The 13,055-nt window shown below is 49.4% G+C and overlaps 1 protein-coding gene across 2 annotated transcripts in view; it reads right to left on the bottom strand.

The window, feature by feature from the left end:
• BTBD8 (BTB domain containing 8) overlaps window positions 1-13,055 on the bottom strand; it is a 491,132-nt gene that overhangs the window by 96,528 nt on the left and 381,549 nt on the right. For both annotated transcript variants that reach the window (XM_069232349.1, XM_069232350.1), the window contains one exon: window positions 7,498-7,559. In XM_069232349.1, coding sequence (XP_069088450.1) covers window positions 7,498-7,559 — 62 coding nt within the window. The remainder of the gene's footprint in view (window positions 1-7,497; window positions 7,560-13,055) is intronic.

Raw genomic sequence — 13,055 nt, 5'->3', positions numbered from 1 at the left:
CAAGCCTAAATAAACATGCTCTTCATTGTCAGCACCAGAAATCCTCTCCGTGTCCCATGTTCAGACTCTCCAACGTGGGATATCCGATCATGACCAGATTCTCCTACTAATCAGCGTCTCCGACTCGGTTAGGTGCCCTATTTGGAGAGTCAATGCCTGGCATCTCCTGGACGATTCCTTTGTCACTAAATTGAAGCAAGAGATCATACACTAATTCCAGACTAACGTTGGGATAGTCCAATTGGCCAGCACTCTATGGGCGGCATGTAAGGCCACCATTCGGTGTTATGCTAAAAGTGCCCTTAAACGGGCAGAAAATGAACAACACCAACGTACTGTGCAAATTGAGGCCCAGGCTCTTCACCTGGGACACAACTTTCTCCCACTACCCACACCGCAACTCAGTCGGCAAATAACCTTGCTCCAGGAGGGGATACATCTCTTCTCCCTGGAAGCAGCTAAGCAGATATGGTGTGCCTGAACAGCGCATGTTTACGGTTGGGGCGACAAAAATGGGAAACTGCTGTCCTGGCTGGCATCACAACCACTAGGCTTCAGAGCCATACCTGAGACAGTTTACGACGAGGGTCATCCCCACCACACCTCCTTCGCTATTGCCCAAGCCTTTGCCAATTACTACTCCCCACTATTTGTGGCACACCCAGGCCTACCAACGGAAATAGCTTCCCCCCTCCTGGATGGGGTGCCACTCCCCTGCTTGTTTCAGTAGAGTGGAGTGTGGTAGAGTGGTGTGGATGCGAGTGCGGTAGAGTGGGGTGGTGTAGACTGGAGTAGGGTGTATTGGGGTGGAGTGGGATGGGGTGCATTGGATTGGGGTTAGGTAGATTGAAATTGGGTGGAGTGGGGCGGAGTTCCATAGATTAGAGTGGAGTCGAGATTGGATGGAGTGAGATGGATTGGGGAAGAGAGGATTAGAAAAGGGTAGACTGGAATGGATGGGGTAGGCTGGAGTTGGGTACGCTGAATAGGGATGATTGAGTGGGGTAATTTGGAGTGGTATAGAATGGGGTGGGGTAGACTGGAGTGGATTGGAGTGGGGTTGAGTGAGGTGGGGTAAAGTGGGGTGGAATAGATTGCAGTGGGGTGGGGTGAAGTAGATTGGAGTATGGTAGATGGGGGAAGTGAGGTGGGGTAGACTGGGGTGGAGCGGGTTAGATTCGAGTGCAGTGGGATGGATTTTAGTGAAGTGTGGTAGACTGCAATGTGGTGGAGTGGGGTAGGCTGCAGTGAAGTGGAATGTGTTACATTTGGGTAGAGTGGAGTCTGGTAGAGTGAAGTGGGATAGACTAGGAGTGTGGGGTAGATGGGAGTAGTGTGGGGTAGATTGGAGGGGGAGAGTGGAGTACATTGGATAAGGGTAGATTGGGGTAGAGTGGGTGAGATATATAGGGTAGATTGGAATGGGTAGATTGGGGTTAGAGTGGAGAGCAGTGGATTGGAGTGGCGGGGGTAGATTGGAGTGGAGCAGACTGGAGTAGGGTGGAGTGGGGTAGATTAGGGCGGAGTGGGTAGACTGGAGTGTGATAGACTGGGTGGATTGCGGTGGGATAGACTGGAGTGAAGTGGTGTAGATTGGAGTGTAGTGTGGCAGACTGGAGTTAAATAGAAGTGCAATAGTTTGGAGCGGGGTAGCTTGGAGTGGGACATACTCAAGTGTGGCAGACTGAATGGGGTAGATTGGAGTTGGGTAGTTTGGGGTGGAGAGGGGTAGGATAGACCAGAGTGGTGTGGAGTGGGTTAGAATGGACAGGAATGGGGTATATTTGATTGGCAAGTGGTAGATTAGAGTTAAGTGGAGGGGATGGATTGGGTAGAGTGGAATGGAGTGTGGTAGAGTGGAATGGAGTGGGTGGATTGGAGTGGAGTGGGTAGTGGAATATGGTAGATTAGAGTGGAGTAAGGCAGAGGAGCTGGATAGAGTGGAGCTGGATAGATTGGGGTGGAGTGCAGGCAGATAGAGTGGGGAAGAGTGGAGTTGAGTGAGGTAGACTGGAGTGGGGTAGATTAAGGTGGGGTACAGTGGGGTAGATTGAGTGGATTAGAGTAGGGTAAACTGGAATGGAGTGTGGTGGGGTAGGGTAGATTGGGGTGAGGTAGAATGGAGTGGGATGGATTAAAACAGAGTAGATTTGTGATGCGTGTGGTAGACTGGAGTGGGGTACATTGGAATGAAGTGGAGTGGGGTACATTTGGGCAGGGTGTAGTGGAATTTGGTAGATTGGAGTGGATTCAAGTAGATTGGAGTGTAGTAGGTTGGAGTGAGATACATTAGGGTGGGTGGGGTAGATTGGAATATGGTAGAGTGGATTGGGATAGACTGGTATCGGTAGGAGCAGAGTGGGGTAGATTTGAGTGGAGTGCAGTAGATTGGTGTGGAGTGGCGTAGGTTGGGGTGGGGTTGACTGGGTTAGATTGAATGGAGTGACATAGTGTGGAGTATTCATGGTGTGGTAGCACACTGCCGTTACAGAAACACATTTCAATTGAAATGACCATTAGATTCACAGCGAAGTCAGTTTTACTGCGCATAAACGATAATGTGTGCAAATGTAATCACCTAGAGTATTGGTGTGTTTTGATTGTATTCAAATATTTGTTTCCACCACACTTCAGAATTACAAAGAAAATGTGCTTCATTTGTACTAATTATGATATATTCTGAAACAACAGCAATGATGATTTTTTTTGCTCTGGGCTAGGAAAAAAAACATCCCTTCTCGTATTACATGGGTACTCAGCAGGATTGTCACACAAATTCTCTCACTTTGAAATCAGAGAAAGAAAAATAAACACCATGATCCCTGGAAGAGAGAGCCTGACATCTGACCTTGGTCTATGAATGCACAGCAAATGTAACAAGATAAGAACAAGTTTTAAAGGCCTGTTTACAGAGAGCGAGTTCATAGAAGAATACAGTAGACATGGTTCTGGCAACGGGTGGGACGAAGTGAACCTTGAGAAACTAAAGCAAATAAAGCTAGCAAACAAACAGAAAGCCAACAAGTATGAGTTATAAACTACAAAGCCAATGGTAATCAACAAGAGGAATGCATTCCTAGGTCAACTCTCTGAAAGGCTCCAAGATGTCTTTTGCAAACTAGACAGCTGTGCTGTCTGGTAGGCTTCGACCTAAAAAAGGGATGGGGACACATGTTTGAAGTGTGTTGCCTCTGAGCAGTGTTTGCAGTGGATGGGGAGGAGTGCCATAGCAGACCAGACATAAGGAGAGCTGCCTAAACTGTTACAGTTGTAATACCTTGTACAATTGCTATAGGACCTGGGTATTGGAAAATCTGTATCACTATTATCAGGATGTATTACTCTTGATTGCTACGCTGAGTAGTTGTCGTCATAACATTATGTTGTATTTACTGGAAAAACCCAATAAAGTTAATTAAAAATGTATGTGTGGGTGGGTGTAGGAGGCTGGCCTGGTTTGTAGTGGGTACCACAGGTGCATACCAGGTCCAGTAATTCCTTATTAGTGACATGTAGTCAGTGTCCAGAAGCCAGGCTGTCTAGAGGTAGCTGTAGGCAGAGAAGCCAAGGCTGAACTAGGAGACATGCAAAGGTCTTGCAATACCACTGTAGTCACACAGTACTCACACACATAAAAGACAATAATCAGTGTTACAAAATAAAGGCACTTTATTTTTGTGACACAAGGCCAAAAATACTTTTACACAATATATACACTAGAAACCAAAAACACAATAGGTTGCAATGGGCCTGGGGGAACACAAACCATTTACTAAGAAAGTGGAATGCGAAAGTCGGTTTCCCACCTAGGCAAATGTTGTGTGCAGAGGGGTGCTGGGAGTATGAGAAAAAAACAAAGGAAAGTAAAATACCCGACCCCAGAGCCCAGGAAAGCAGGAGTAAAACACAGCAAGTTTCCTAAAACACACTAGAAGTCGTGATAGAAGACAGTGCAAGAACCAGAAGAGACTGCAAGACACAAACAATGGATTCCTGGACCTGAAAACCTGTGGAAGTAGGGGACCAAGTCCAAGAAGCACTGAAGAGGCCAGGGAGAACAGGAGCCCCTGCTAACCAAGATGAAGGTGCAAAAGAAGAACTACCGGTGAGAAGACAAAGTCAGTATTGCACCAAAGAAGATAGATGCGGGTTCCTGGTTGGTGCAGAAGATGTCCCACACCGGATGGCTGAATGCAGTCTGGTTTGCGTCGCTGGATTCCGCCAACAAGCATTTGTAAAAGCAAAGCTCGCGGTTAGCAGATAACGGCGCTGCCCGGGTCCAGAAAGAACTCAGAGAGCCCTCAGAAGCCCGAGCAGCGCACACAGGAGTCCCACAGCCTGGAGACAAAGAAGGTGCAAATGATAGCCCACGCAGCACGACACAAAGGATTCCCACACTGCCGGGGAACCACCCAGGAAGCTGTGCGTCGCAGGATGGAGTGCTGGGGACCTAAGCTGTGCTGTGCATGAAGAACTTCTAGGAAGGTCGCACACAAGCCTTGGTAGCTGCAAGTCATATGTGGGGGGAGGCAAGTTCTTAACTCCACCAAAGTTGGACAGCTGGACAATGGGACTGTCAATTCAGTCCACCACCCATGTCGCTGGATCCACGCCTGTCATTTGGAGCGGGACCCAAGCCACTGGTCGTCACTGCAGAGATGTGCCTGCTGAGCAGGGAAGTAACTTCATCACTCCAAGGGAGATTCCTTTGGTTCTCTTGGTGCAGGCTGAGGACAGGCAGTCCTCGGAGTGTGCACAACCTGGAAAACGTTGCGGTAGGAACTGAAGTTACAACGTTGCAGACATTGTCTTTGCTTCTTTGTTGCAGTTTTGTAGAGTTCCTGGAGCAGTCAGCGGTTGATCCGTCGGTAGAAGATGAAGTAAAGGATGCAGAGGATCCTTGCTGGAGTTTTGCAATCCGAATCTTAAGACACACCCAGAGGAGAGACCCTAAAAACCCCTCAAAGGGGGACTGGTCACCTAACCAGGTAAGCACCTATCAGGAGGGGTTTCCGATTTCACCTGCTGGCACTGGCCGCTCAGATGCTCCCAGAGATCCCTGACCATCCTGATAACAAGATGGCAGAACCCAGGGACACTCTGTAAGAGCTCTGGGCACCACCCCTCGGGTGGTGAAGGACAGGGAAGTGGTCACTCCCCTTTCCTTTGTCCAGTTTTGCACCAGAGCAGGGACTGGGGGTCCCTGAACCTGTGTTCCTGGATTATGCAAGGAGGGCACCAGCTGTGCCCTACAAAGCATTTCCAGAGACTCTGGGAGGCTCCCCCTCCATGCCTGTAACACCCATTTCCAAAGGAACAGGGTGTAACACCCCTCTCCTAAAGGAAATGTATTGTTCTGCCTTCCTGGGACTGAACTGCTCAAGCCCTAGGAGGGCAGAAGCCTGTCTGTGAGGTGGCAGCAGCTAGGGCTGCCTGGAAAACCTCAGAAGGCTGGTATGGCAGTACTGGAGGTCCAGTGTGGAACCCCCACAGTGCATGGAATTTTGCAACCAGTACTAGAATCAGTACTGGGGTACAATTCCCAGTTGTTAGACAACTTACATGGCCATATTCGAAGTTACCATTGTGAAGCTAGGCATAGGTATTGACCTATGACTAATTCACACGTAAAATGGCCTCCCTGCACTCACGCAGTCTGGAAAAATGGGCCTGGATGACATGGGGGCACCTCTGGTTGTGCAGAGGTGCCCTCACACACAGGTACTTTGCACCCAGCCTTTAGGGTCTGAAGGCATGACATATAGGTGACTTATAAGGGACCTGGTGCAGTGAAAATGGCTGTGAAATAGTGCATGCACTAGTTCACACAAACTGCAATGGCAGTCCTGTAGAAGCCTTTGCATGGGCTCCCAATGGGTGGCAAAAGAAATGCTGCAGCCCATAGGGATCCCCTGGAACTCCAATGCCCTGGGTACAGAGGTACCATACGCTAGGGACTTATAAGGGGGTCCAGTATGCCAATTTGGAGTGAAATACTGGGTCACTGGTATGTAAAGACAAATTTGGAACCAGAGAGAGCATAAGCACTGGAGTTCTGGTTAGCAGGCCTCCAGTGGCACAGTTAAGCATACTGACAAAAACAGTGAAACATACTGACAAGTTGGCCATAAACCAACAGCACTGGGGTCCTGACTAGCAAGATCCCAGTGACACAGTCAAAACACACTGACAAACAGGCCACAAATGGAAGTAACCATGCTAGAAAGGGGCTACTTTCTCACAGTGAGCATGGGGGCACTTCAGACCCTTCTCTTCCCCATCAGGCAACCTAGGCAGCCCTCTCTACAACGAGGACACTATGCTGCCCTCTACTGCAGAGAAAGTCTATCGAATTGACAGCTTGACAGAAATTTATCAGGGGTGGCTCCTCCGCAGTGGTGGAGGGGGGTCGCCCCTGTGGATGAGCCAGCAGGTGCAGGGAGAGGCAGGGCTGGGCCCCGGGGAGGTGGGAAGGGAAGGGAAGGAGGGGAGAATGTACTAAGTGCACATGTATGTTTGGCCGGCCGTTTCAGGCCAGCCAAACACACATGCACACTTAGGTTTCTCCAACCCGGCTGTATACACAGCGGGGCTGGAGAAACACCACTGACCCCACGCTTGTGTCTGAGCGGCAGTCACTGCTGCTCAGACCAATCCTGATGTTGCTTACATGCTATGCTTAGCATGTAAGCAGCGCCAGGATTGCTGGGGAGCCTGTGCTGGTGTCCCAGAGAATGCTGGAACACCACAAGAGGAGCGAGGCAGCAGGAGATGGCGACAGGCAAAAGGTAAATATTTTTTTAATTTTTTTTTAAATGTTTCCCCGTCGTCCGAAGTCAAATATCCCAACTTTGACATATGCGGTGGCCGCCCTGATATGTATAGATGGTCAGGAAAATAGCACTTGGTTCCATTTTTCTTGAATGCACGCAAAGAGTTAGAATAATTTAAATAATTAATTTCCCTCTGTTTGGGAACACCTAGGAAGGTAACGTGCGTGTAACAAGGCCCCAAAAACGCAAAGTTCACTTATGAAAAAAAGAAAAGGTTACCAAATTCGTCAAAGCCCCCAAGTGAAATGGTAAAAGGTATTCTTTTATAACGTGCACAAAACGTAAACAAGTTCCTCTCAAATGGTAAATCTATATGTCCAGCTACCCAATTTAAGTGGGACATTTACTACAAGAACGATGTTTCTCAGAATAACTGAACATTCTGAGATACATCTTTTTCCTGACAAAATTAAGAGCACACATGTGCAGATTACTGGAAGGGCAAAACCTGTGCAGGCATTTAAGACATTTCAGGGATATTCTTGAATTTTGATGAATGTAAACTGATCAAAGAATTTCGCGTATCAGGAGATACTCTAAATCACACATGCAATGTTTAATTTATATGGTCACACATTTGCTAGTTTAAGTTTAGTAACAAATTATCAACTGTATTTCTGTAATACGTGGCCGTGATCAACAATGTATTTAAAACCATGTTTACCTGAGAACTACTGAATATAGGTTTTTTGCCAAGTCTTCGATCATCACCTTTGTCGACTGCAGCTGCAAAAAAAACAAAAAAAACATTAGATTGGGGAACTAGGTTGACATCATACAAATTTATGGACTATTTCGATATGGGCTTAAAATGAGTTATAATTTATACCAGGTATGTTCACAAGTGTAACAAAGCACAACTCCACAAATGAGTGAATAACAAAATGTTATAATTCCAGTACTCCTAGTTTACAGTGTCTTTCTCGTTACTAATTTCTGGGTAGGTTACTAACCTATTGTCAGGCCGGTAACGGGAACAATTATGTTTCTTTAAATATAGTGTTCAGCGCATTCAAGTCCAACGTCGATATTCAAACATCCTGGCCAACGGAAGCTAGACACAATGTGCATGCCTAGCATCTCAACCTCAATTCTGACTGATAAACTATCATTACAGTTAGGGACAAAAAACAGTAAAAGCTAAGATGGAAATGTGAGACAGGCATTGACAATATTATCCAGTCTATGAAAACCGGATAAATCGTTATAATAATAATGTGCTTTATATAACACTTCATGCCACTTTTTGGCCTTTTCTAAGAGATCTATGTACTGTCAACAAACGCCTTGTTAGTCTAAAAGGAGAAACACTAAAAGAGGCTGCACTAACTTGATGAGGAGGAGGAAGAGTGGTTACAATTATATGGGAACATAATATATAGGACCCAATTCACAAACAAAGTAGGACAATTACGGAAGAGATCTCGGACTATATATGTTTTTCCTAATTTCAGGAATTCACAAAAGTTCCTAGGAGTACACTTGGTATGCTGGGCCAGGCACATTGCAAACTGGATCCTATTCCCACTGCGACATTTCCTTGAGTGGACAACCCCACACAGAAGGAATCTGATCCACTGGGAAAAAGCACCTTTTTTTCCTCTTCGAGGAAAACATTTTTTCCCTGTGGGAAAAAGCCCTAAGACTATACCCCAACCAAATCTGGATGTGATACATTTCTCACCCCACCCTGAAAAAGGGATTTACGCCAGTTTTTGGCAGCAATACAAATCTGGGCTTCTTTGGGGTGGAAAGGGAAGGAAATGAGTTTGTGGATGCAGACAAACCATGTTTGTGAGCATTCACAATGAAAGGCCAACACAACTTTTGGAAGATATGTAGGGCAGGTGCAAAGCACCAGCGTATCTGATACAAAACCATAAAATAAAACTGGGTTACCGTTTTACACTTAATTAGTGATAATTTCAGGTTGGGACGAGCTAGAGAAATGCTGTTTACACTTAAATGATTGGTAATTTAAAACCCTCTTTACTGGTAAAGTCGGATTTTAAGTCAAACATTTGAAAAAAAGCCACTGGGATTGAAGCAGTCTGAATGGCTAGCCCCATATGATTGAACTAATCTTGGGAGTGATCCTCAGGGCTCAGGAACCATCATCAAGATCCTCAGTATGGTCAACTGGAAGGCCTCAAACCAGAGCAAGACCAGCAGAGGGAGGTAGAAACTCTGGCTTCACTTTTTAAATTAGGATAAATGCTGACAATACGCAAGAGCCCAGGATTGAGGAATGACATCACTGTAAATCTCAACAGTTTTATGGTGGGATCATTTCCTCAATCAATTAATAAAAAAAAATTATAGAGCGCACTACTCACCCGTGAGGGTCTCAAGGCTCTGGGGGGGGGGGGGGGAGGGGGTGAGGGGGGGGGTTACTGTTCGAACAGCCATGTCTTGAGATTTTTTCTGAAGAGTAGGAAGTCTTTGGTTTTGCGGAGGTTGGTGGGGAGGGAGTTCCAGGTTGTGGGGACGAGATAGGAGAAGGCCCTGCCTTCTTTGGTGCTTCGATGGATGTGGGGGACTGTAGCTAGTGCGAGGTCGGCTGATTGGAGGTTGCGGTTGGTAGTATGGAAGTTCACTCTTTCGTTGAGGTAGGTCGAGCCGGTGTTGTCGAGGGATTTGTGTGCGTGGATGAGGATCTTTAAAGTGATTCGCTTGTCTATGGGGAGCCAGTGAAGAGATCTGAGGTGTGGTGAGATTCGTTCGTGGCGGGTGAGGCCAAGGACGAGGTTGTGTTCTGGATTCTCTGGAGTTTGCATTTGAGTTTGAGTGTGGTGCTGGCGTAGAGGGCGTTAGCGTAGTCAAGTTTGCTGCTGATGAGTGCATGGGTGACTGTCTTCCTGGTCTCTAGGGAAATCCATTTGAAGGATTTTTTTGAGAGTACGGAGTGTTTGGAAGCAGGAGGAGGTTAGTGCATTGATTTGTTGTGTCATGGAGAGGGAGGGGTCCAGGATGATGCTGAGGTTGCGTGCATGGTTTGCGGGGGTAGTTGCAGGGCCTAGGGCAGTGGGCCACCTGGAAAAATATCCCATATGTTTTTGTTGGGGCCGAAGATGATGATCTCGGTTTTGTTGGAGTTTTGCTTGAGGTGGTTAGTTGTCATCCAGTTGGCGGTGTCGAGGAAGGCAGCATGTAGGTTGGTTTTGGCGGTGGTGGGGTTGCGGGTGAGGGAGAGGATAAGTTGGGTGTCATCTGCGTAGGAGAGGATGGTGATTCCGTGTGGTCGGAGGATGTTGGCTAGGGGGAGCATGTAAATGTTGAAGAGTGTGGGGCTGAGGGAAGACCCTTGGGGGACTCCGCAGATGATCTTGGTAGCGGTGGAGTGGAAAGGTGGAAGGCAGACTCTCTGGGTCCGGTCGGTGAGAAAGGAGGTGAGCCAGTCTAAGGCTTTGTGGCGAATTCCTATGTTGTGGAGGCGTGTGCAGAGTGTGTGGTGGCAGGCAGTGTCAAAGGCTGGGGAGAGGTCTAGGAGGATGAGTGCGATGGTCACGCCTTTGTCGACTTTGGTCCTGATGTCGTCAGTGCATGCGATGAGGGCGGTTTCCGTGCTGTGGTTCTTGCGGAACCCGGATTGTGAGGGGTGAAGAGTGTTGTTTTCTTCGAGGAAGTGGGATAGGCGGGCGCTGACTAGTTTCTCGGCAACCTTGGCGGGGAAATGGAGGAGGGAGATAGGGCGATAGTTGGAGAGGATCTCCGGGTCGGCTTTTTTTTTTTTTTTTTTTTAGGAGAGCGGTGATTTCCGCGTGCTTCCAGCAGTCTGGGTAGGTGGCGGAGTCGAAAGAGGAGCTGATTATGTCGCAGAATATGGGGGCGATGGTTGGGCTGACTTTGTTGTAGATGCGATGTGGACAGGGGTCGGGGGGGATTCGGAGTGGATGGAGTTCATGGTGATTTCGGTTTCTTCGTGTGTGGTGGGGGCCCAGGTGGTGAGTGTGGTGGGGGGGGTGGGTTCGTGATTGGGGGTTGAGTTGGGTGAGTGAGGGGTGTGTGCGGTGTGTGTGTGTGGTATGAAGCTGTTGTGGATGTCTAGGATTTTGTGGTGGAAGTGGTTGGAGAGGGAGTCACGTAGGGGCTGTGTGTGTGTGGGGTCTATGTTGCTGGCTTTGTGTTTGTCTAGCTCTTTAATGATGGTGAATAGTTCTTTGCTGTTTTGAGAGTTGTTGTCAAGGCGTGACTTGTAGTGAGCTCTTTTGGCGGTGCGTATGAGTTGGTGATGGGTGCGGATGGTGGCTTTGAGGGTGGAGAAGTTGGTTGTAGAGGGTTCTTGTAGCCATATTTTCTCCGCTTGGCGGCATTTGCGCTTGGAATCTTGGAGTTCGGGGGTGAACCATGGGGCGTTCTTGATGTTGCGGGTTGCGATGTGTTTTCTGAGGGGGGCTAGTGTGTCTGCGCAGGTAGTGATCCATTTAGAGAGGTTGTGTGCTCCTGTGTTGGGGTCGTTGGTGTGGGGGGGAGGTTGTGAGCCAGTTGGGAGTTCAGGCATTCTGCGGGGATCGTGTCTCACATGCGGTAGGGTGTGGTGTGTTGATGGTGGTGTGTGGGGGGGGTTTGGTGAAGGAGAAGTGGACGCAGTGGTGGTCAGTCCAGAGGTGTTCAGTGGTGTGGGTGTAGACTATATGTTGGCTTGAGGTGAAAATTGCGTTGAGCGTGTGTCCTGCTGAGTGGGTGGGTGGGGTGACCAGTTGTTTGAGTCCGATGTTGGTGAGGTTGTCTATGAGGGAGGTAGAGTTGTGGTCTTGAAGGTTCTCCAAGTGAAAGTTGAAATCACTGAGAAGGATGTAGTCTGTGGAGGTGAGGGCGTGCGAGCTGATGGTGTCAGTGATGGTGTCGCAGAAGGCGGGGCGTGGTCCTGGTGGTCTATAGATTAGTGTACCTCTGAGGGTGGAGTTGTTGTTAATGTAGATTAGGAAGTGCATGTGTTCTGTGTTGTCGATAGTGTCTTGGGAGCTGGTGGTGACTTTGATGGTGTCCCTGTGTAGGATGGCGATGCCACCACCTGGCCTGTTGAGGTGGTCTTTGCTTTGGATTTTGTATCCCTTGGGGGTGGCGATGTCGGGTTCCGAGGAGGGGTTGGTCCAGGTTTCCGTGAGGAAGGCGATGTCAGGTGAGTGTGATGTGATGAGGTCCCACAGTTCTATGGCATGTTTGCGAAGGGAGCGGATGTTGAGGAGTAGGCAATTGAGGTGGTTTGTGGTGGGTGGTGTTGGTGTGGTGCATGAGGGTGTTGTTGCGGGGTGTGTTCTGGTTGTGGGGTGGTGTGGGGCGGGGTTGGTTGGTGGGGGCAGAGCAGGTGAGTATTGCGTTGGGGGTGTTGTGTTTGTTGTAGGGGGGGTCGCTATAGTTGGTGTGTGGTGTGAGGGATGAGGATCAGGAGAAATGACAGGTGTGGCAGGTGAAGGGCCCATGAGTGTGCGTGGGCTGGACAGGGTGCAGGTGGGGCGAGGGCCTGGGTTGAGTGAGTGGAGGGTGAGGGGGGAGTAGATTTGTCTGAGGGGGCCAGGGGGACTGGTGCTGGGCACGGTCTTGGCGCAGACGGGCTTGCTTTGGCGCGTCCGCGCCTGCCATAAATGGGGAGGAGGGAGGGAGTGGCAGCTGGGAGGAGGGAGGGCTGGGTGAATGGGAGGGCTGGGGGTGGGGCCGCAGGGGCTCGCAGCGGTGGGAAAAAAGGAAAGACGGGCGGTGAGGAGGGGGGGCGGAGGCGGGGGGAGGCGGGAGGGGCCGCAGGGATGCAGTGGCAGGGCAAATTCAAAAAGGAAAGACGGATGGAGGAGGAGGCGGCGCAAGGAGTGACCTGCTTGCTGGAAGCAGGGTCAAGGGTTGCTCCTCGCTACCACGCCGCGGCTGCCATAATTGGGGGGGGTGGGAGGGGGTGGCAGCTGGGAGGAGGGAGGGATGGGCGAATGGGAAGGCTGGGGGGGGTGGTGCCGCAGGGGATGGCAGCGGCGAGAAAAAAGGAAAGACGGACGGTGAGGAGGTGGGGGGAGGCGGGAGGGGCCGCAGGGACGCAGCGGCAGGGGAAATTCAAAAAGGAAAGACGGATGGAGAAGGAGGTGGGGGAGGCGGGAGGGGCCACAGGGATGCAGCGGCAGGGGAAATTCAAAAAGGAAAGATGGATGGAGGAGGAGGCGGCGCGGGGTGGCGGCACGAGGAGCGACCTGCCTGCTGGAAGAATAGGATGTTACCTTCCTATCACACTGTTTGTGC

The sequence above is a fragment of the Pleurodeles waltl genome, chromosome 4_2 (genome assembly GCF_031143425.1).
Source record: "Pleurodeles waltl isolate 20211129_DDA chromosome 4_2, aPleWal1.hap1.20221129, whole genome shotgun sequence".
Lineage (NCBI taxonomy): Eukaryota > Metazoa > Chordata > Amphibia > Caudata > Salamandridae > Pleurodeles > Pleurodeles waltl.
The sequence above is the reverse complement of the archived record's forward strand: the minus strand, read 5'-3'. Positions and strand labels throughout refer to the sequence as shown.